Source organism: Puntigrus tetrazona, chromosome 20 (assembly GCF_018831695.1).
Source record: "Puntigrus tetrazona isolate hp1 chromosome 20, ASM1883169v1, whole genome shotgun sequence".
Taxonomy (NCBI): Eukaryota; Metazoa; Chordata; class Actinopteri; order Cypriniformes; family Cyprinidae; genus Puntigrus; species Puntigrus tetrazona.
Window position 1 is genome coordinate 1,129,423 of NC_056718.1, and position 22,854 is coordinate 1,152,276.

General features: G+C 41.2%; 1 protein-coding gene across 1 annotated transcript; it reads right to left on the minus strand.

Annotated features, from left to right (window-relative positions):
* Nucleotides 1-11,227: 11,227 nt before the first annotated feature.
* Nucleotides 11,228-17,428, minus strand: LOC122325202 (BTB/POZ domain-containing protein 9-like). The gene is made up of 10 exons (XM_043220162.1): nt 17,132-17,428; nt 15,848-16,211; nt 15,309-15,576; nt 15,004-15,223; nt 14,310-14,429; nt 13,557-13,666; nt 13,294-13,483; nt 12,938-13,045; nt 11,913-11,991; nt 11,228-11,829 (listed from the first exon to the last, which is right to left on the minus strand). Exons 1-10 carry the CDS (start codon nt 17,308-17,310, stop codon nt 11,764-11,766), a joined length of 1,704 nt encoding a protein of 567 aa, XP_043076097.1. The 5' UTR covers nt 17,311-17,428; the 3' UTR covers nt 11,228-11,763.
* Nucleotides 17,429-22,854: the final 5,426 nt, after the last annotated feature.

Sequence of the window (22,854 nt, forward strand, 5' to 3'; positions counted from 1 at the left end):
ACACACACTCACACACACACACACACACACACACACACACACACACACACACACACACACACACACACACACACACACACACACACACACACACACACTCACACACACACTCACACACACACACACACACACACACACTCACACACACACACACACACACACACACACACACACACACACACACACACACACACACGTGAACGTGGGTCAGCACACAGCAGTGATTTACTCTGGGTAATTATAATATGTCAAACAACTCCAGGCCTCAGCTAAACACCAAATTAAAGACTAGCGTTCTTGAACAATCTATTTTAGTCCATCCATTTGTGATTGTAGTTTCTTTGTAATTAATTTTTTAAATTTGACACTTTATTTTATAGTTTGTGCACACACTTGCCAGAAGTTAGCACCTAGTTCTTGACACAGTATGTACACACAGAAAAGCACTTTAAAATGAAGTGTTCCTGAGAGCAGATAATGATGAAACCAAAATCCCTTCTTCAGCAAACGATATAATTGTTACTCTACTGCAGTTTCATTTCAGTGACCTCGATCTCATGACCTGCATGACTTCAGCTTCTGTTATTTCTTGTTGTCGTATGTACCACACAATCGATTATAAATACAATTTTGAACTACAATAAAGAAAACATTATTGGTTTTATTAATGAAATGTTTGTGTTCCTGGTTTTATGAACTGTTCTACTGTGATTCTGTCGAGGAACCACCTTTTCTTGTTTTCAGAAGAGAACGTCTCGAGTAAAATGTTGTTCACAATGCTTTCAAGAACCTTCCTGCTATAGACCGGGAGCCTTCACAAGAAATTCAAGCTCGTTCACAGGTGCTTTTCATTCATCTTAAAGAATGCTCAAGAAATCTCTCACCTCCAGAGGGCACTAATCCAACTCCAGAAAGACGATATTCACTCATTTGAGAGTGTTGTAACCACCGATGTGACACCTCAAAAGTCGATGGCATAATGTTCAAAGGAGGGTAAATCATAGAGTTTATGAAAGGACTACATCCACAGAGGTCACACAGGAGCAGATCTAGGACAACATATTGAAATATTGGTGGCAATGTAGCATCGGTCGAGAACACCAAAGAAGAGTTCCTAGTCCCAAAAGGCCTTGGCAAGTGGTAGGAAATGACTCGTTCACATGGAATGAACCAAATCACTTTGTGATAGTGGGCTATCATAGCTGATACTCTGAGATGGAAAAAGTCCACAGCTGCACTGGAACAGCTGTCATCGACAAACTCAACACAGCATCTGAGGCATAGGAGATATCCTCACACCTCTGGATGACTAAAGATCCCCAGACCAACTCTTGACGGCCGCGGGCTGTGATCAACACCCCCAGCAGTCTGCTGAACACAGGTCAAACAGGTTTCGAGGCCAAAGTCTCATTTTGCGAGAGTCAGGGTTTTTGCGTTTAAAGGTTTCAGAAAATGGAGCGTGTGAAATTCTGTTTTAGCAAGTGAGAAAAACTAACACAGGGCTGTAACTAATGATTATTTCTGTGATCAAGTAATCTACTGATTGTTTAGACTGTTAAATCATCTGATATTTTTTGGTAACACAATAAAGCAAGTGTTCTAATATCCATACTATTTTACGTTTATCTGGCAGCGGTCTGCGGATCTATATCAGAGATATCAAACATGAGAGCTGCTCATAAATGTAGGAAATAATGAACTAATTAAGAAAGGGCTGTGACGCAAGTGATAATTAAAACAGGGGTTAGATTTAATTATTTAAGATTGTGTTAATCAACACAAACCCAAAGCAGCCCAAGATGTGGGATTATCTTGACAAGAGTGAAGACAATAACAGACTAGTACTGTTCAAATACGGTTTTTTGATACCAATATCACGTGCAAAACAGTTTTTTGCAGAAAAGAACAGTATGTACACACCATACAAAATACATCTCAATAATAAACGACTTATGGATTAATAGATAACAGAAAAGGCGTGTTCTGTTCAGTAGTGACTGGAGAAACGAACATGAAGCTTCGGATCTGAAAGTGATTCATTGATTCGAATCTCTTCAGACACTAGTGACTTCTGCTGGACAAAGTGTGTAAGTACAGCAAAAACATATATACAGCAGCTTTTAAAAGCCCATTTCAGGGGATTACTTGAAAGTAATACATTGTAAAATACCATTAAAAGTAATGTCTTTATTAATCCCACAAGGGCAATTCAAGCAGAATCATATGACAAAAACAGAATCCCATATAAACAGTACAAGAAGTGATAAAACGCAGGACCTGTCTTGGTCCTGTCACATCAACACCCTGGTGAAGAAGGCCCGGCAGCGTCTATACCATCTGAGGCGCTTAAGGGACTTCAGACTCCCATCTCAGGTGCTCAGGAACTTTTACACCTGCACCATCGAGAGTGTCCTGACGGGAAACATCACCTCCTGGTTCAGGAACAGCACCATGCAGGACAGGCGAGCCCTTCAGAAGGTGGTGAGGGTCAGCTGAGCTCCCTGTGCTGCAGCACATCTACAACAAGCGGTGCTGTACCAGGGCCAGGAAGATCGTGGAAGACCTCAGCCATCCCAACAATGGACTCTTTTCTCTGTTCAGGAAAGCGCTTTCGTTCCCTGAAGGCAAACACAGAGAGGATGAGGAGGAGCTTCTTCCATGAGGCCATTCGGAGTCTGAACCAGAGAACACCCAGCACCTAATCACCAGGATTCCCATGTTCACCCCTCTTTCCCCAGATACCCACTTACAACTGGACATTTACACAGCCACTTTATATTTTATATTTTATACTTTATTTCATTTTTTACCTTTTAAATACGTAGCGCCATATTTTATACTTATATTTTATATTTTATTTAATTTTTTTACCTTTTATACTTTGCACACTTCTTCGTGTATATATATTTTTATATTTAATATATATATATATATATATATATATATATATATATATATATATATATATATAGATATAGATATATATATATATAGATAGATATTTTGTTTTCTTTCTTGTTTCTTCTATAGATATATATATTGTTTTCTATTCGGACGCTGGACGGTTGTAAAACACATTTCACTGCATGTCGTACCATGTATGTATGTGTATGTGACAAATAAAATTTGAATTTGAATTTGATTTGAATTTTAATAAAACACACAAACACACACACAGAACATAACCTAGCATACCTTTTAAATATATCGCACACAAAATATAAAATAAAACTTTGAATAGATATAGTATTGACATTACTTCCAGAATCTTCTTCTAGAGGGAAATACTTCAAAGTAAAGCTTCAAGGGATTCTCTTAGCATTCGTTGCTCATATGTTGGCAGAATATATATTTGAATTACACAGAGAAGAAAACATGCTTGGTATTCTGATGAGCCAGACCTGCCTTTATTTTAGAAGAACTACAATACTGTACATCATTATAAGCTGATTCTTAAGCTGATTCTCTCGAGGGTTTAATCTGAAGACCTTCACACCACACAGACTGTTCTCTGTCACCCTGGACTACATTTCCCATGTTCTGCTGCACACTGTGCAGACTGGATTGACCTGCGCTCACACACACCGTAAACAGGACGCTCCATCCCGAGTACGGTCTAGGGGTTCCCAATCCTGTCCTGGAAAGTTCAGCTCCAGTCAAATCAAACACAACGGCCTTTAATTTCAAGTGATCCTGAAAGATAAAGACATGACTACAAGCCGGAGCTGACAGCTAAGAGCATGATTCTCATGAGTATTTAAACCCAAATTAATGCTTTAATCAGTAGACACTGTTTTTTCCAGGTTTCTCTTCCCAATTCATAAATTGAGGATGTTATCTCATCTTTACATAGTATAATTTTGGACATGATTTCTATAACACCAATATGATATTAGAGGAAATGATTAAACATGATTATTAATGTATAAACCATTTAATAGTTATGCAAAATACCTACACAATAATTAGCACATGATAGTTAAAAATGTGGGTTACATATGAAATTTGTCGGGAGTCGCAACGTTCCATTTCAAGATAATGAAGGAAAACAATGAACTAACTACAAAAAACAGACAAAGTATTCTTGTCGCTTCATAACATTCAGATTATAAATGGCAGATCGCCTATTTTGATGATATATAACAACATGCTTTACTTGATCCTTGTCTTTACCAGTTCCCAGAAAACCACGCACTTGTTTATCGGTTTATAACAGAACCATAGGAGGCAGTTCAACTGTGAGCGTAAAGTTTTAAACGTTACACAGCATGAGAAAAATTAAAGTTCATGAACATGTTTACACATTGCCTGTGCTTCTTTAGTGAATCAGATGCAGTTTATTTATTTTCAGATCCACGCTTTCTTCTGTAGAGTAGATCATTTGCTATCTGCACAATTTAATAAACGATTAGTTTTAAGTTTTAAACAGAGTATCAAATTGTATTCACACTCACCTGAATTGCTGGCCATCTCTCTGATAAATTTCATCTTTTGAATGACTTTTTCATTCATCAGTGATATCTTGTCAGCTGCTATGACATAGACAAGGCAGTATATCAGATCCTCACGGATCGTCTCACTTTTGTAGCCCTCATGTTTAGCTGAAACAGGCATTACTGGATTGAACTGAATGTGAAAATAGAAGAGAAAAACAAAAGAAGGAGGTCCTATATCTCGCTTCCTCATAAGGACAAGTGAAGAAAGGCACTATTTTATAACTCTGCAGTGTCAGACATTGAATAAATGGATAGGTAAAGGTTTCTTCCTCACGTTGTATCCATCCTTAAGGTGACCCTCAAGGCACGTGATAATGTCTTCTGGCTGCACACCTTGTAAATCTCTGGGTTCTAAGCCCATGGTGTCACTGAAGACAAAAGGCAGATCTGATGGCCCGTTACTTATAGAATAAGTTCTGTACTGGAGACAAATACAGAAATATGATCATAAACTAAGCTATTTGGGTATTTCAAATGCATTTCACATGCAAAAGCAACCAGAGTCATGTAAAATTTCACATCACATAACATCCTGGATAATGATCCTACAGACTGTACTCACCTTGGTATAGTTAAATAATAAGAGTTCTGTACATGAAAATGACCGTGACCCTCAAACACCAATGTTTCTGCATTCTTCTGTAAATCTTGTGCATGAAAAGAAACACTGAAAAATAGGCTGAACATAACACTGACTGTGACGTGACAGACGGGATCACTACCCCCAAAAGTTTGCATAGACCACTTTCTAGACCACCTCCAACAGAATCATCAGAAGTTCTGCAAGTATTCATGACCCTTCCAAATAAAAAGACCATTTCATCCCAGGGACCACGTAAGTTTTTTTTTTTTTTTTGCTCTTACCTAAGTCACACACCTTCTATATAGATATTAGAGAACAATTTAAAATACAGTATGAATGCATTCTATGGCTCCTGTAAATGTCAATAAACTTCACACTTAAGTCCACACTAAAATGTTTTAGTTTGAAAATACATCCTTTTCTCTTTGTTTCGGTCCTCTGTCCACACTGAGACTGATCAAAAACCAGCATTGAGCCTGTTTTGTGCTTTTCACACTATTGCTAGATGTGTCTTCATATCACAGTCCAGCCAAGATGACAGAACCTCTAACGTGTGATTGCGGGTGTGTTTTTAACTTCATCTAGTCCAAAACGCAGCAGCCAGAGTCCTTACTAGAACTAGGAAGTATGATCATATTAGCCCGGTTCTGTCAACACTGCACTGGCTCCCTATCAAACATCGGATAGATTTTAAAATCTTATTAATCACCTATAAAGCTTTGAATGGTTTAGCTCCTCAATACTTGAGCGAGCTCTTATCACATTATAGTCCTGCACGTCCGCTGCGTTCTCAAAACTCTGGCCATTTGATAATACCTAGAATATCAAAATCAACTGCGGGCGGCAGATCCTTTTCCTATCTAGCACCTAAACTCTGGAACAATCTCCCTAACTCTGTTCGGGAGGCAGACACACTCTGCCAGTTTAAATCTAGATTAAAGACACATCTTTTTAACTTAGCCTACACAAAACACACCAACACACCTTTTATTACTCCAATCCGTTAAAGGATTTTTAGGCGGCATTACTTAGATTTGCTGGAACCGGGAACACTACTCCTACAATACGATGTACTTGTGACATCATAAAAAGAATGGCATCTACGCTAATATTAGTCCTGTTTCTTTCTCAATCTGTTTTCACAGTTTGTATCCAGACTAGATGGTGGATCAGCACCCAGAGATTATGTTCATCAGAGACCAGAAAACCTAGATGCGCCCTGTGGACCAATCACCAGATCCTGATGCACACACACACACACACACACACACACACACACACACACACTAAGTCATTTACACTATCTGACACAGCTGTGTTTAAAATTGAACTGGAAGTTAAGTGCTGGGCGTCCGGTCAGAGGAGAACTGACCCCAACTGAGTCTGGTTTCTCCTAAGGTTTTTTTTGTCTCCATTCTGTATGCATGGGGTTTTGGTTCCTCTGGCTTGCTTGGTTGGGGACACTTAACTTCTAGTGACTATCGTTGAATGTACAGTATGTGTACTTCCTTGGCACATACATGGTAAATATCTTCTACCTACAGGCACATGAGCGAAACACAAGTGTAACAGAGACTCAGAGACGACGCAAGATCCAAGCGCAAGCTTTATTACAGCAGTGTGTTCAAACACCAACAAACAGTAACATGAACAGGAGCGTAATCCAAAAACACAAGACAATGGACCAAGATCAAAATCAAGAGAGCAGTTCAAAGTAAGAAAGAAAACCAGACAATGAAACAAGACAAAACAATGAACATGAAACAAGAACGGGCAAAAACTGGGAAACTCTTGGTAGAGTCTGTAACGGCAAAACAATACTTTGCGACTTCCATTTGGCATGTCCCTGTTTACATGACGGCCCAACAGGAAGTCACTTGACAGGAAGCAGAGGCAGCGAAGACAGTCGGCCTGGCGTTACAACAAGGTACTTACCTGTACATGGTAACATAAGAAACACGGCTGTACTTAACAGTCGTACACGCATGGCAGTTAGTTTGGACATACAGTCACTTACAGATAGTGCCTATACATGGTAACTAGCCATCAAAGTAGTTAACATAACTAATGGGAACCTCTGTTCAGCTGATGTTAGACAAGTCAGCTTTTCTCAGTCCTTTCCCAGTCTTTTCCCCTTCCTCTTTATATTGGTTGTGGCTAGAAGTGTCAGCACTTCCTCTTCCTCTTATTTTGTCAGCTAGCTTCCATTCCTTGCTCCTGGTCTCGTGATGAATTACCCTCATTAGCTTCACCTGTCTCACTCTTACCTGTGAACATTTCAGCCTGGGACCTGATCTCTCTGATCTCTTCTGGATGCTGGATTTGGATTGTGGAGTATTGTTGTGGACTTGGGACTGGAAAAGGATAAAGGAAATTGGATCGTGTTGTCTTCTTTTTTGTTCTGTACTGCCCTATTACTCCTCAGAACATCTTCTACCCACCTGCTTGGTACAATGGACCGTGTCTATGCCTGTCATGTGGTAGACCTAGGATAGATCCCAAAGCAGATCACAAGATCACATAAACCTTGTCAGCTATACTGATCCAGATGCTCTATACTCCATAATTAGCAAAACATTTACTTACAGTAAATACAATTTCTTAGTTGATCCACTTCAAATGTTGACTAAATATATATACATATACATACATACACACACACACACACATATATATATATATATATATACACACACACATATACATATATATATATATATATATATATATATACACACACACATATACACACATATACATATATACATATACACATATACATATGTTGGAAACTTTTTTAGCTTCTTTTTAAGAAGAGACCAGAAGATTCTTGGTAAAGCAGGAGTTCGTTTTTATTTCGTTGCTGTAGTCATCTGCAAGAAGTCTTCAAGAAATCTCCAAGAAAAAAAATCTAACTGAAACATGCTAGGTTGAAGTTTATATGTTTCAGAGTGGGAGGAGTACACCGAGGTGGAGACCAGTAAAACAAAAGTATGCAAATGCAGAACAGGGATTTAGCCCAGGACAGGAACTTTCCCGATCTTGATCTATTTAGCATCCAGGTGTCATTCAAATGCATAGATGAAACAAAAGGCACAGTTGTACCTTAGGATTAGCATCCACACTTGACTTAGGACACCTACCAGATGTTCAAGAACTGAAAGACAAAAGATAACTGTCTCGGGGCTTGGGCTTCCTGCTCTTAGAATGTTAAACACAATACACATTCAGCATATACTGTTATATTGGAATCTGTCTTTAACCTTTTATAAATTTGTAATACAACACATACACATACACATATACATATACATATACTGTATCTACATATATATATATATATATATATATATATATATATATATATATATATATATATATATATATATATATACACACACGCTATATATATACATATACTGTATATATACACACACACACACACACACACACACAAGGACGCAAGATGAATCTGTCTGAAAGGGATGTCCTGGTGCTAACCATAAACCTAAATCCACAGCTGCCCAGCTCACTGCAGAATTAAATGTGCACCTCAACTCTCCTGTTTCCACCAAAACTGTCTGTCGGGAGCTCCACAGGGTCAATATAAATGGCCGGTCTGCTATAGCCAAAACTTGTCACTCGTGCCAATGCTAAACGTCAGTTTCAGTGGTGCCAGCAGCGAAAATCTTGAGCTGTGGACAATTTGAAACATGTATTGTTCTCTGATGAGTCCACCTTCACTGTCTTTCCCACATCCAGGAGAGTTACAGTGTGGAGACACCCCAAAGAAGTGTACAGCCCATACTGACGCATGCCCAGAGTAAGGCATGGGGGAGGATCAGTGACGGTTTGGGCCCAATACTTGTGCACGGTGTGCGTCAATGCCAAGGACTACCAAACCATTCTGGAGGACCATGTGCATCCAATGATTCAAACATTGTATCCTGAAGGCGGTGCCGTGTATCAGGATGATAATGCACCAAAACACACAGCAAGACTGGTGACAGAGTGGTTTGATGAACATGAAAGTGAAGTTGAACATCTCCACAGGTACTTCCACCCTTCACTAATCCTCTTCTCCATTCCTCCACAGAGCACAAGACACCCCAGCAAAACACATACACTAATGTATGAACGACTCCCTGTAATTATTGTGATCTCTACTTGACCTGTAAAATGTATAAAAGAATGTGATCATACTAAATTGTATGCACTTGTAGACAAATGGGTAACATCATTTTTAGAGGAGAGTGGCAAATTATAAAGATTTTAAAGTATTTTAAAATATAAAGAATTATTTTTTCAGGGGCCTCACTGCGACCCTTAAATAAAGGTCTTTTATTCCTTTCATGCACGGTGTCTACATTTGTGGAGCGTTAAATGAACTCAATTTAACTTCATTTATCATGGTCATTTTTTCCAAACTACCTGAGGGTAGTATCAGTAGATTGACAGCAATACTGTAACAGTAGCTACTATCTTGCTTTCCAAAAATTCATTACTTGACGACATCATTAATCCAAGATGGCTGACAGCAATAGCCATGTGCTTATTGCCCCAGGCATCTCTGTGAAAAACTTCAATACAATCCATCACGTTTTTAGCGAGAAGGTGCAGACCTTTGAAAACATCAGTAAATCTCGGTCACTGAACTGTTTTTTCGTCAGTGGACTTCATATAGATGAAGTTTCATAATTGGATTGTATGTGTTTAAATGTATTGTGATTTTATTAAACAGACCTAACCGCTGTAACACAGACATCAAGCTTTCTGCAAGAACCTCATTCTATACAGGATGTTCATTTTAGATTAGTCAAAGATTTCTGATTGTACTATTCATGTAAATTATATCATGTTGGTGGTAAGCACTCCTCGTAATGGAAACTAACACTTCAATTCTTCAGCACAATGAGGTTTTCACCAGAATTGATGACAATTTCCTTAAATTGGGATAAAGCAAATAAAGAGCACAAATTCAGTAATAATTGGGGACTTCTTAAGAAATTGGAAAGTATTGTCAAAAATAATGATGTTATGGTCAGAATCACTGCTTTGTCTCCACATCAGATTCAGACTCTGCGAGAAATGAACTTACTGATCAGAAAGATGGAGATCTAAAAGCTTGTTAGTCACTTACCAGATCCTGATGACACACACACACACACACACACACACACACTCATTTACACTACCTGACACAAGGTTCTCCCAAGGTTTTTTTTCTCCATTCTGTATGCATGGGGTTTTGTTTCCTTGCCTCTGGCTTGCTTGGTTGGGGACACTTAACTTCTAGTGATTTAACATCGAATTGATTACAGAGACCGTCTCTGCATTTAATAAGAAACTGTTCACTCTCTTCATTATACATCCCTGTCATTATACTGTACAGTGCTTTGATGCAACCTGTGTTGTTAAAAGCGCTATATAAATAAAAATGATTGAAATTATTGACTTGAAACACTGTAAATGGTCCTGAATGACTCTGCGTGGTTCTGTTTGACTCCAGTCTACTTGTGGACCCGGTTGCCTCATCTTTCTTTGCAGTGTTCTATTGGAATAATATTTATGGTAATATTGTTTGAACACATACAAGGTCAGGTTTTATTTTGTCCAAATTGAAATATCTAATGAAATTATACACAGATACCCAGTTAAACATTTTAAAAACTTTAAAAACAATCCTGCTCTTTTTGTAAACAGTTGCCTAAAATGATGTTATCTGTTGTGGGATTTTCTCATTACTCATTTTAATGATTTAGTTATTTAATTAGTCTTAACATACTTTAGGTCTACTATCATTGTTACTGTACAAATTTACTATCGTTATTGTATTATTATGTGTAATACACAAAAGGAAGCAAGAGCTGATTCTGTATTTAGAGAAAGTCAGAACTATAGAAATTTCCCTGCTACAGAATAGAAAAGGTAACTACAACTTCTTTCACAATTCCATCTTCTCAGAACGACCAGTTCAGCTACAATTACTTATGGTTTTCTTACAAATGGAAAATATAGCTGAACTTGTCATTCTGGGAAGTCCAGAAATTGAGTCACAAACTTGGCAAGTGGCAAGCAGTTAGGATTACCTTCCTGACGGATTTATTAGAACAGGTGCTCCGAAGATCAGACTCCATTAGAGAGAAGATAGTGGAAAACAACACTTTAATAATAAGCTCAGCAGATACAAACAGAGAAATACACAGCCTCGAAATGAGTATTTACAGCCTTACAAAACGTACGTGTGTGTGTGTGTGTGTGTGTGTCCTGAGCAGCCTCAGAGCAAACACTCAGACTCTGGAAGACCAGGGACTCTCACAAACTCCATCTATTCCTACTGTGTTCATCACCACAGATAAAAAAAAACGTCTAGAAATACAACACTGAGAAGAATAAAACATCACTTATACTTTGATTTAGTGAGGATCAGTTCAGATGGATCTAATTAAAACTAAAAAGAAGTGTGTCAGTCCGCTAGCAACGCTACAGTGCAACGTCATCACCAGAACTCAATACATTACGAGACAAAACTCTTACTTGAATAAATATGTTTCATGATGCTTCAGATCAACTGACTTTTCCAGTAATAAGTAAACAATTGAATAAATAACACAACAACAGATCAAAGTCACCCAGTAACGATGATGATGATGATGATGAAGGGTGGTCCGGTCTGGAGGAGCGTCACGAGGACGGGGCGGGGCCGGGCTCCAGCGGCGCCGGACACTCGAAGTGCACGCAGTGAAAGACCTGCAGGGGTCATGGGAAGGAGGTCAGAGAGGCTCAGAGAGGCTCCGCTCAGTGCGTGAGGTGTCTGGTCACGCGGCTCTCACCTCGTTAGCGGTGTTGTGAGTTCCCACGATCCTAACGAACGCCGCCGGCTGCCTGTCGAACCTCAGCGTCTGCCACGACCTGAACAAAACATTCAGAAGATCTTTCACATGAACGCTGCTCCTCCTGAAAACAGTATACTCTGCTCTAACAACATGAATGTTTCAGCAAAACTGAACATTAGATTCATTTCTAAAACAAGATCGTCTGACTGGAGTAATGAACAGGGGTCGGACACGGTTTTACCACTTCCATCACTTTTGAGACAATATTCATGACCTAATGTTCATTTTCGTTTCTATTTTTTCTTTCTTTGATGTTAAGTGGTAATTTAGCTTTCTATAGATATATTTATGTATTGCGTTTTTTTTATGAATACCAGCGAAGGCTATTTTGTTTCCACTGGAAAATTCAGGACCTGACTAAATATTCTATTATACAGAGATTTGTGAAATAGATGGCTTTTACAAAACGTTCTAGGCTGATTTATTTTACAGAAACTTCTCCAGGTCTGGAAAGTGCAGTTTACAAACTCCAGGTTTTTTCATGACCGTATGAACCCTGAATGAACATTGTTTTATTGTTTTTGTTGTATTTTGGATAAAATGCAGGCTTACTGAGAAGAAGAGACTTCTTTGAAAAACAAAACAAAAAAAATCTCTGTTTAAAATCTTTTGCTCGGTACGGTACCAATCAGATTTATTTAATAATCAACACATTGCACAGAAGGCAGTTTTAATGTGGACTTTTTAAATGATATGTTTGTAGAAGTAACCTTTTTCTTCACAGAAAAATAAAAAGTGTGCACTCATTTGTAAATTCTTTGGGTCTAGCTTCTGGTCTCATCCACATCCAGATATTTGTAGTTCTTTTGCTGCATTTATTTGAATGTATTATCTTAAGTATGAACACATTTTAGTAAACCGTTTACTGCACATTGTTATTTCCCTATAGCATCTAATGAACCAGAAGACAGAAGACCCCAGACTTGTCTACATGTCTTCATGCTCATGAGTGTATTTCTCACCGACAGGCCGCTGCGGTGCGGTCCAGCACTCGGGTCCAGTGCTGCTGGTCGGTGGACACCTCGATGTAGTAGCTGTAGGAGCGCTGGTCACAGTCCCACAGCAGCAGCCTGCAGCACAAACACACCACACTGTTCTGACGCTCTTACACTACACGGATCTCTTCATCTACTTGATCATGTTCATCAGCTGAGCCACTGGACAGGAGTCCATCAATCTCATACGCTAGCCTACCGTCTACAGCGTGTTCTACGTCTGCGAGTTTAGACTTGAATGAAAGTCTGGTGGGTTAAGATTGACATGAGTGTGTGTAAATGATGACAGAATGACACACACTCAGTCTCTCTCTCTCACACACCTGAGCGAGCTGATGACGTAGGGCTGGGCGAGCTGGATGACGATGGCTCCGGAGCCCAGCTGGTGGCAGGTGTAGCCGGAGTCCCAGTCGTAGCTGCGGGTGTCTCCGTTCAGGAGAGCGTTTCTGCTGCGGCTCACTCCCTCGATCACACTCGCACACGCCGAGACCGTGGCCACGTTTTCACTGGGCACTGAGACACACACAGGACATCGCTCACACACACACACTCAAGATGCAGAGCAGATGAAGCACACACGCCTTACCCACAAGGCCCTGCTCCAGAGTGAAGGGGCGGCTGGTGAACATGCACTCGAACGCCACCAGATGGAAGACTTTATTGACCGTGTTGTGAGTTCCTACGATCCTCACGTACCTGAGACAAGAGCAACAGAACAAACAGGTCTGCTCTGCTCGAGTCAATCAACAGATTCACCACCCCACAGATATTTAGGAGTTTCACGATCGAGGTGAATAATCACACGATTGGTGACTCTGGAGCAGATATATTTGTAGAAACAGACAACAATGCATTGCATTGGTCACAATTATACAAAACTCAACAAGACATTAAGTAAAGATCGCTTTCTGTGAAGATACTGTGTACATTTCCTACAATAAATATACCAAAGCTTCATTTTTAAAAATGCATTGCTAAGAACTTCATTTGGACAACTTTAAAAGAAGATTTTCTCAATATTTAGATTTTTTTTTTTTAGCCAAATACTGTCCGAGAACAAACCATACATTAATTCAGTGTATACATCTCAATTTAGAAGAACTGACCCCATTGGTTTTGTGCTCCAGGGTCACATATTACCTGGCAATACATACTTCTCTTCATAGCGTCTCTTTTATTAAATCAGGACAAGAAGTGAGCAGTGTTCATTCTCGTCTCTGATTTCTTGATGGCTAAAAGCTGGCTGGACTGGTTTACAGCCATCACCGGTGGTTTCTGACACTCATCACACCTGAAACTGGCAGGTCTTGCCCAGAACGAGAGAGCGTGTGATCTTTACCTGCAGACCCGAGGAGAGAAGAAGAGGTTCTGCCAGGAGCGGCACAGGAACTTGGAGTGATCCACCACCCGAACCCAGTCCAGCTCATCCATAGACACCTCGATGTAGTACGAGTACGAGCTGCAGGAGAGGAACACACACCACACACAACCAACTCAACCACGCTTCCAAACCAAACAGCTCCAAATCCTGCATGCAGCGGTCCATGTTTCCGATCGGTATCTCATATCTAACATCTACTGTTCTTTTCACAATAAAACAGCAGTTGTTAAAGGAGAAAAGCTTGAGGCCGTTTCTGTTTTCAATCATTAAGAAATAATTGTAGACTTTTGTAACCGTTTTAGCCATAGATGCTGGAATGGCGTTTAGGAGAAAATAAAAACTAGTTTGGTCACAAGCAAGCACAACAATTTCAGTAGTGTTATTGTGTGTGATAACTATGTTACAGATTTTTAGGTTGCCTTTCTTAAAATCTGGCAAGGGGTAACAGATAAAAAGTAGCCAGTGGGGCTAACTCTTATCTTATATGGCTTATCTGCATTCAATCATTTTACTGCTGACTAATGACCACCGTCTCTATTAAATAAATAGGTTAAAAAAAAAATTAAGTTGCAGACTCATTGTCTTAAAAAGTGAAGCTTGTGATGTAGTCTCCTCAGAAGCTCACGATCTTCCCCACACAGGCGAGGCTCACCGGCTGTCCCGGTCCCACAGCAGCAGACGGATGTGGTTGATGATGAAGGCCTGGCCGAGTTTGACCTGGATCCCGGAGCGGCCCTCCTCCTCGATGGGGTGTCTGGAGAAGCCGTGGTCCAGATCGTAGTTCTGAGTGTCTCCGTCCAGCAGAGCCGCCTTCAGCTCGCCTTTCACCACCTGAGCCCCATACTTCATCGTGGCGATGTTCTCCTCCGGAACTGAACACACACACACACACACCATTCCGAGACCTCAGGTTGAGTTTAGTGTGTGCTGTATGTTTGTTGAAGAATAATGACTTACCCAGCATGCCTCGGTGGTTCAGGTCCATGTCTCTAGTCTCTGAGCGGGTCTTGATGGCGTCTAGAAGGTCATCTGGACTAACCAGACCTGAGGGTCGAACCACATTTAGCATCTCGGTCAGCGTCATGAGCGGCAGGCGCACCGCTGACATCACTTCCTGTGTGTCTGTGCCGTCGGCGTTCTGTCGGCACCAGCAGGCCAAAGCCTGGAAGATCTCGCGCTCACTGGCTGCGAAAGAGTCGCGCCGGATGACGGTCAGCAGCGCCGCCTGCGGAAGAACACGGATTAAACAGCTGACGCTTCGGTCTGAGATGTTTACATCTCTCGCTTTAGAAGAATCACATGAGAAATGTGTGATAGGAAAGACAAATTTCACTGTGAACCTGGAGAGAAACCTAGAACCTAGAGAACCTAGAGAGATAAGATTGCAGAGGCGCAACACAGTGATATCGTATGTGTTCATGATCATACTCATAACTCCTTAGTGGTCCTGTCTGGTCCCAAAAACCCATAGAAACTCTCTCACACACACTCGGTACCTTGGAAAGTGCTAGTGTGGCGCCGCTCCTCAGCAGCTCCGGGGCGTGCCGGTCAATGTAGCAGCAGCAGGAGGCAGCGAGGGCGCTCAGCGAGTACATCTCGGCCGTCTCCAGCACCAGGCACACATTGTGAGAGTCGAGCACGGAGCTCAGGAACTCAGACGTGGAGTCCTCGAGCGGCTGCAGGCCGTAGCGGTGGGCCAGGCCCAGGAAGTCCAGGAGCAGCTCCTCTCGAGCGGCGCTCAGGCTGGCCCGGCCCGTGTACAGATACTGCAGCAGCATCCCGAAGGCTTCGGCCCGCGTGTCCTCCAGACGCACCTCGGCCTGCGCCTCCGACTCCTTCATGCCGCCGTACAGCAGAGCCCTGCGGAGGAGAACACGTCAACACGACACCAGCCCGCTCCAAGACGAGGAATCAGGAGAAAACTGAGCAGCGGCAAAGTCTCGATCCCACACAGAACCGATATGAGTCCGCACTAGATCACCTCGGCAGAATTGACTATGATAGCCGTTTATTAAACGCTGCATGAGGGGTGCTGAAAGTAATCGTGTAAATAGGGATGAGGACATTCAGATTTGCTCGGTGCATCAAAACTCAACAGAGGGAGGCAAAACACCAAAGGGAGTATTAAAAAGTGCACCCACTCTTTTAGATCTGAAATCTGGACAGATTCTGTAAAAACCAAGTCGGGGAGAAGATTCTGAAAATTGATTTGGTTCATTTATAAGCTATTGTTTTGATATATTATTACTTTGTACAAAATAAATTCGATGTAATCTTAATGCATTGTGATATTAAACCGTGAAACCTGTGATGATTTACAGCAGTACACTGCACACTATCAATTATTAATATTAATTATTAACCTAGTTGTAAAAAGACTACACTGCTGAGGTGAAAAGTTGGTGATAACCTCTCGGTATGTCCACATGTCAACATAAAGGACAGATTTATTCCTCTCTTAATATAAATCCCCAACGTAAGATTTATGAGGCGATAAATATGATTCGTGTGTTGTTTAAAATCTGAAATGGGCGTGGTCTGATCCGAGAATTTCCCGCGGAATCGGCCTTCTCCCGCCCGGTTTCTGCGTCTTTAACTGATATTGATCCTGAAACGCTGATCTTTACGAGGGGAAGCCCTATAAAACGGGTGTCACACCCTCAGGAAGACTTCACGGTGTTCGGGGTGTTCATCGAATGATTCGCCTCCTCTGCCGTCACTCGCTCCGGGGTCAGAAGGGCCCGCTGTGACGGACCGGCACCGGAGGAGATGACGTTTACCTGAAGTAGTGGCATCTCGCGGCCAGGACGACGCGGTGCGCGGGAAAGCGCTTGTGCTCCACCAGGAAGGTGACGTCACTGTAGAGCCGTCCCGCCACCAGCGAGCCGAGCTGCTCCGCCAGCAGCTGCCCGTGATCGATCTCCGCCGCGGAGGAGCCGCCGCCGCCGCTGCTGCTCATCGTCGCTGTCGCATCCCGACGCGCCACTCGTGGATCTAGCTCGAACGCGTCGCCGTCCTGACGCTGGCCATTTTGTGGCGCGCCGCGGGCGATCTGCTCGTGACCCGGATGTTGACGTGCGTCTCGCGCAGCGCGCTCTGGCGGCCGAGAAACCGCCACACATCAAGTTCTGTCTTCCTGAAGTCACTATATATATATATATATATATATATATATATATATATATATATATATATATATATATATATATATATATATATATATATATATATATATATATATGCAGTTATTATTGTTTAAAGTCGTAATCCAATAACTAGGTACCACGTGACATCCTCTTTATTGAATGTATTGAAGTGATTATTGAATGTACAGCAAAAACACAAAATTACATTTTAAGAAAAGATACCCACAACCGAATAAAACTTTTTTTTAGTTCCATCACATACAAGTAGAATGTAAATATAAGGTAAGGGCCTTTTGTTTTATTTAAGTCAACCTAAAATGAAATAGAAAAAGGGCAATAGAAAAATGAATTGTCAATATCTTAAACTGATGTGTTACAACATTTATTGTTTCTGCCATACAATAAAAAATAACATTAAAAGGTAATTGAGACTTTAGGACAATGAAGACTATTTAAAGTTTATAACCTTATAACCAATTTAGTCCATTTTCATTCTTTGGGATGACAGATATAGAGGGGATGTGATAAGTGACATTATAAAGGAATAGGGCTTTTGATCATTTGTTTAAAAACCAGCATCATTCATGACAGATGTGTGTTTATTTCACAGCATTATTTCATATTGCTTCAGGAAAGCCTTAATCTGTCTTTATTAAAAAAGTAATATTTTCTGCTTGAACGAAGTACATCAGCAATGTTTAACCTGTTCTTTTGGATGGAGAAATAAATACACGGGTAAGAAAAAGATTTCCCTCACGTCCTTCAGTACTCTGTCAGTTCAGGCCAATATCCTCACAGTCAAGATTTCACTCGAGGTAAAATACGTTTAATACCTGCCGCTGGGAGCCGGGTTCAGAAGAGGTATGCAAATAAAATAATATGTGTGCAGCGTTTATTCTTACAGAAGCGCAACAAACACAAACAAAAATGACTGTGGTTTTCTTCAAGCTGATGCTCTTGAGAGGAAACAGGTGACCTTCTGAAAACCCCTAGGAGAGTTTCTCACCGCGGGCCACTGAGAGGCGCTCTTCAGCTTCCAGTGGGTCAGGGTTGTTTGTGAAGGTGCTGTGTTTCAGCGCCAGCTCCAGACCTTTGCTTCCTTCAGCAATAAAGACCTCGCGCCCTTCTTCACACTGGAAACGTGTGGCTCCATGAGAAAAAGACTTCTGTAGACTTTTAAGATTCTCCTTTGGTGTTGTAAAAACAAGCATGGCCTACAGGTTTAGACTGAATTTTCATGTTTTTACCAGCAGCTAGTAAGTGATGGGGTGAACATACGAGTCTTTGCCAGGATTTCTGTGTTGCTTTGATTCAGAGAGCCTTCACCCATCGGTCTGCACGGAAACAAAACCTAAACCTACACACATCTGAGGCGATGTTAGGAATCCTGGCCAGGAAAAACGTTCACGACGGGGCAGATCAAACTCTGTGATAGAAACATTCTTTATTTTTTAATATCAGATTACATTTTCAAAACAGGTCATGTAGAAATCTTCCACACTAATGACATGAAAGCAGAATCACAGTGCCGTCTGCCCAGGAGCATAATAATCCACATTAAGTGCTTATTTTCACGTACTGATTCACACAGTAAGATCACTTCACAAACATCTAAACGTCACTCTGCTATTCTGGGACAACTAAAATGCACGTAATATGAACTAAATGCTTTCTCTGTAAATAAAAATATTTAGTTACAACCGCATTTTAGTTTATATTCATGATGTCCCAAAGTAGCACAGCCGAGTACACTTTTAAGAAGTACTAAAGAACACTTTTTTATATTTTAAGTTGAACATTTGTGCATGGAAATAGAGCGCTTTGAGCGGGTTTCTTCTCCACATAATTCACAAATACGTTTATAAATAAGACAATAAGATATTTCTAACAAGTAGTACGAGGCTCATGTTAAATAAGGATGAGAGCATGGTTTCAGATTAATCAATCACAGGATACGAAAAGAAAACTTTCCTTTTTGATGAACTTAATAATCCTTTGATACGTATCAAAACCAAAAGAAAGATCATGCTACGAATAGAAAAGTACTCATGAACCTAAATAACAGATTAGACAGACATTTCAGACGCAGTAACAAATCCACAGAAACAGGTGTTTTTGTGTTTTTTTTTAACTAAGCTCTTTGGTGTTTACTGGAAATGTTTCCATGTATATATCTGTGTTGGAGCTCTCTCTCGAGAGAAAAGGCCTTAATCCAGCTAATCTGTAATCTCCTCACCCACAAACCCGCCGTGTGTGTTCAGATGAGCGCTGGACGGCTCGAGGTCTGTGCCCCTGCCGTCTGCTCTCACGGACGCTGAGATAGCTCTGTGAAAAAACAACACAAAACATAGAAACTCTAGAAAGGAATCCAAAACCAAACGGTGTTATAAAACTCTTAGAAATAATGATGCTGATCTGTCAAAGCCTTGACTGTCTGCAAAGTGTTGAAACCTGAAGGTTAGCTGAAAGCTTGAAGGTATACTTTATTAGGGGCTGACAGCTAGCTAGCATCTGGTCTTAATGTAGGCCATCGGGGCAGGTGAGTCAGTGGAGCTCCAGACAGGTGCACAGATGCTAATCTACAGGGATTGAGCTGAGCCTCCCTCAGATTAACACGGCTGATCAGATTAACACGAAAGAGGGGCAAAACCAGGCTCACAACCCCTTATTTCATTTTCTGCCATATAAGACTTATGTGCTGTTAAATAAATATGTGAACAATTTCGCTTTCGTTATAATCTCCTTCCTCCATCATCTTTGTTGTCATCTCAGAGAGCCTGTTATTGCTGTTGTTGACATGCTGTCTTTGTAACCTATGATTATGAAGATTGCAATCATATCAGGTTCTTCCACTACTTCTGGGCTTCTGCAGGATATTCCCCTTGACTGACCTCACTTTTGTATGAGGACAACTATTAAAAGTTCGATTGTTTACATACAGTAACACCATTTGTGTCAGAGACATAAATTTAATTTAACGTAGCGTGACAAAAGTTAAAAAAACCTGAAACAAGAAAAAAGTGTGTAAATGTTATATTTATGAACATTAATTGTTGGAATATACATTCCTTCAGTAAATAAGTACAGTTGGTTAACTGTAGTAACTCTATACTGATTACAGTTTCCAGGCGATACTGGAAATTAACATAATAATAAAGAACATGTCTTGCAGGAGAGATATTTCAGCACCTGTGCAGCTCAGATTTTATATTTAGAATGACTAGAAAAAATGTATTATTGTAGAATAATTAAAATGACATATTTTGTTCTATAAATAGGAATTGTTTTTGAAGAACTGTAGGTGCACTAATATGATTTATATTGCTGGAGCATGGCAAATGCTTTCACTTTTTTATTAAATATTCCTAATGACCTATAAGTGGATTGTAATGAGTAGTTACTGGAAATTTTTAACATTGTAAGCGGTGTTGAAATCAGTTCTATGGCAAGATGGAATCTTCAAAATGAAAAATATGCAAACCAGTTCAATAAGAAACCCCATAGCATGAGATATGCATGAGATGTAGTAGCTATAAACAAGTAGCTAGCATATAAACTCATTTTAGTAACAGAAACCACAATTGTGTTGATAAAGGCAGATCAGATCAAAAAGATTTAATCGACAGGCATGGTCATCTTCCAGTGTTTTTGTAGGTCGCCTACTGCACTAAATCCTTGAACTATTCAGACCTATATCATACCATACATTTGCTATATATTGAATCACATGCAGTGATGCGGAGATACTCACCCCTCACTGGTCGAAGGTGTGACATCATTGTCCTGGCCCTGTTGGTTTCTGGGATCAGGCACTGACTGTGGCTGCTCACTTTGGGATGACCTTTGACCTGATAGACTGTGTCCCATCAAAGATGATTGAAGACGAGTAGTTGGCAGCCTGCCTCTGGCAGGTTCTCCCCATGGCCGAGGTAAAGTAGATGTACATGAACGTGTCAATGTCTGAGAGAGAGATCTGTTCTCCTGACAGAACACGGCCCGAGCCTCAAAAAACGATTGTGACCCAGAAGCAGTGAGGCAGTTTTCTTCAGCCATCCCACATCTGTGTGTACTAGCCGTAGCATGTGTTGTGGATGAAGTCCACCTCCCACTGGGAGGGCAGGTTGTGGATGGAGGACTTGGCACTGTGTGGTGCACAGTGGGACAGGAGGGTGGAAGCCGTGCCCTTGAGACTGGTGGAGTTGTTGGAGGAAAACTTTTTGCTTGCATACTTGCAGTCTCGCCTTCATTGTGGTTTTCACATTCTTGATAAGGCGTGCAAGCAAGCAAACCTGCATTAGCCAGAGCTATTTTGGCAGAAGACTCTGCGGGCAGATGAATAGCTTTTCGGGAGTTCTGGTCCAGGGTGTGTGCTGCACCTCTTTCAGAATCTACCTCAGTCACTTTTTTGTATTCCTGTTCAATGCAGGAACCCGGCAAAGCATCTTGCCTCACAGGCCGAGCCGTTGAAAAGCTCATGGAGCCTCGCTGTCTGCTTGCCCGGGTGTAGAGCACTCTGTACTGCACCTCCTCAGAGGGCAGCTCTAAACTGCCTTCAAATGAGCTGTCCATGAGCATTTCTGGGGGTGGAGGTGGGAGGCTGTCTATGTCCAGTTGCTCAGGTCTGGGCTCAATTGGAAGGAGACTTCTCTTGATACTCCCACTGGTGGTCAGTGCTCCTCTGCTGTTCTGCAGCAGTGGCAGACTGCATTTCTTGTTGCCCCTGACTCTTATTTGGCTTTGTTCTAAAGGACTTTGTCTTGAATTGTCCTCCACCCCTTGACTAAAAGTATTAATAAGCCTCTTGACAGCATTTCGTCCAGGTGGTTCTGGAGTAAACTTTGGAGGAGAGCTTGGTGGTATTGTCCTAAAAGGCCCTTTGCTGCCATACTGGAGGCCATAGTACCTGGCTGAACACTGTCCTCCCGATGAACTTCTTCTAATCTTCGTCCAAATATGGCCCCCGTGTGCAATTTCTTCTGCCAAGTTATTTTTCCTCCTCCAGTGAGGGGTTTGCTTGTTTCTTGGGTTTCCTTGTTGCTGATTAGGATCCGATCCTTCTGCTTTGCTACACAAACACTCAGCGGATTGAGAACGCTTTGGTCCCCTTAAATGGCGGTACTTTAGTTTCATCTGAGAGGTATTGTCTGCAGTTTTGGGCCGTCTGATTTTTCTGGTCTTGACTTGGTCTTGTTTTTGAAGACTATCCTGAACTGGAGGATGGGTGAAGTCTGGCTCAGAAAACCCAGATTTTGTTCCCCTTATCTTGTCGGTCAACCCACCACTGACTTCATTCTCAAGTTCTGCATCCTCTTCCTCCTCCTCATCGTCTTCATCATCATCATTATCTGTAACCTCCT

Coding starts and splice junctions, on each gene's coding strand:
- LOC122325202 (XM_043220162.1), bottom strand. CDS start 17,310: ATGAGCAGCAGCGGCGGCGGCGGCTCCTCCGCGGCGGAGATCGATCAC. Junction 13,667..14,309: donor TTCTCTCCTCGGGTCTGCAG/GTAAAGATCACA, acceptor CTCTTGTCTCAG/GTACGTGAGGATCGTAGGAA. Junction 13,484..13,556: donor TCTGGAGCAGGGCCTTGTGG/GTAAGGCGTGTG, acceptor TGTGTGTCTCAG/TGCCCAGTGAAAACGTGGCC.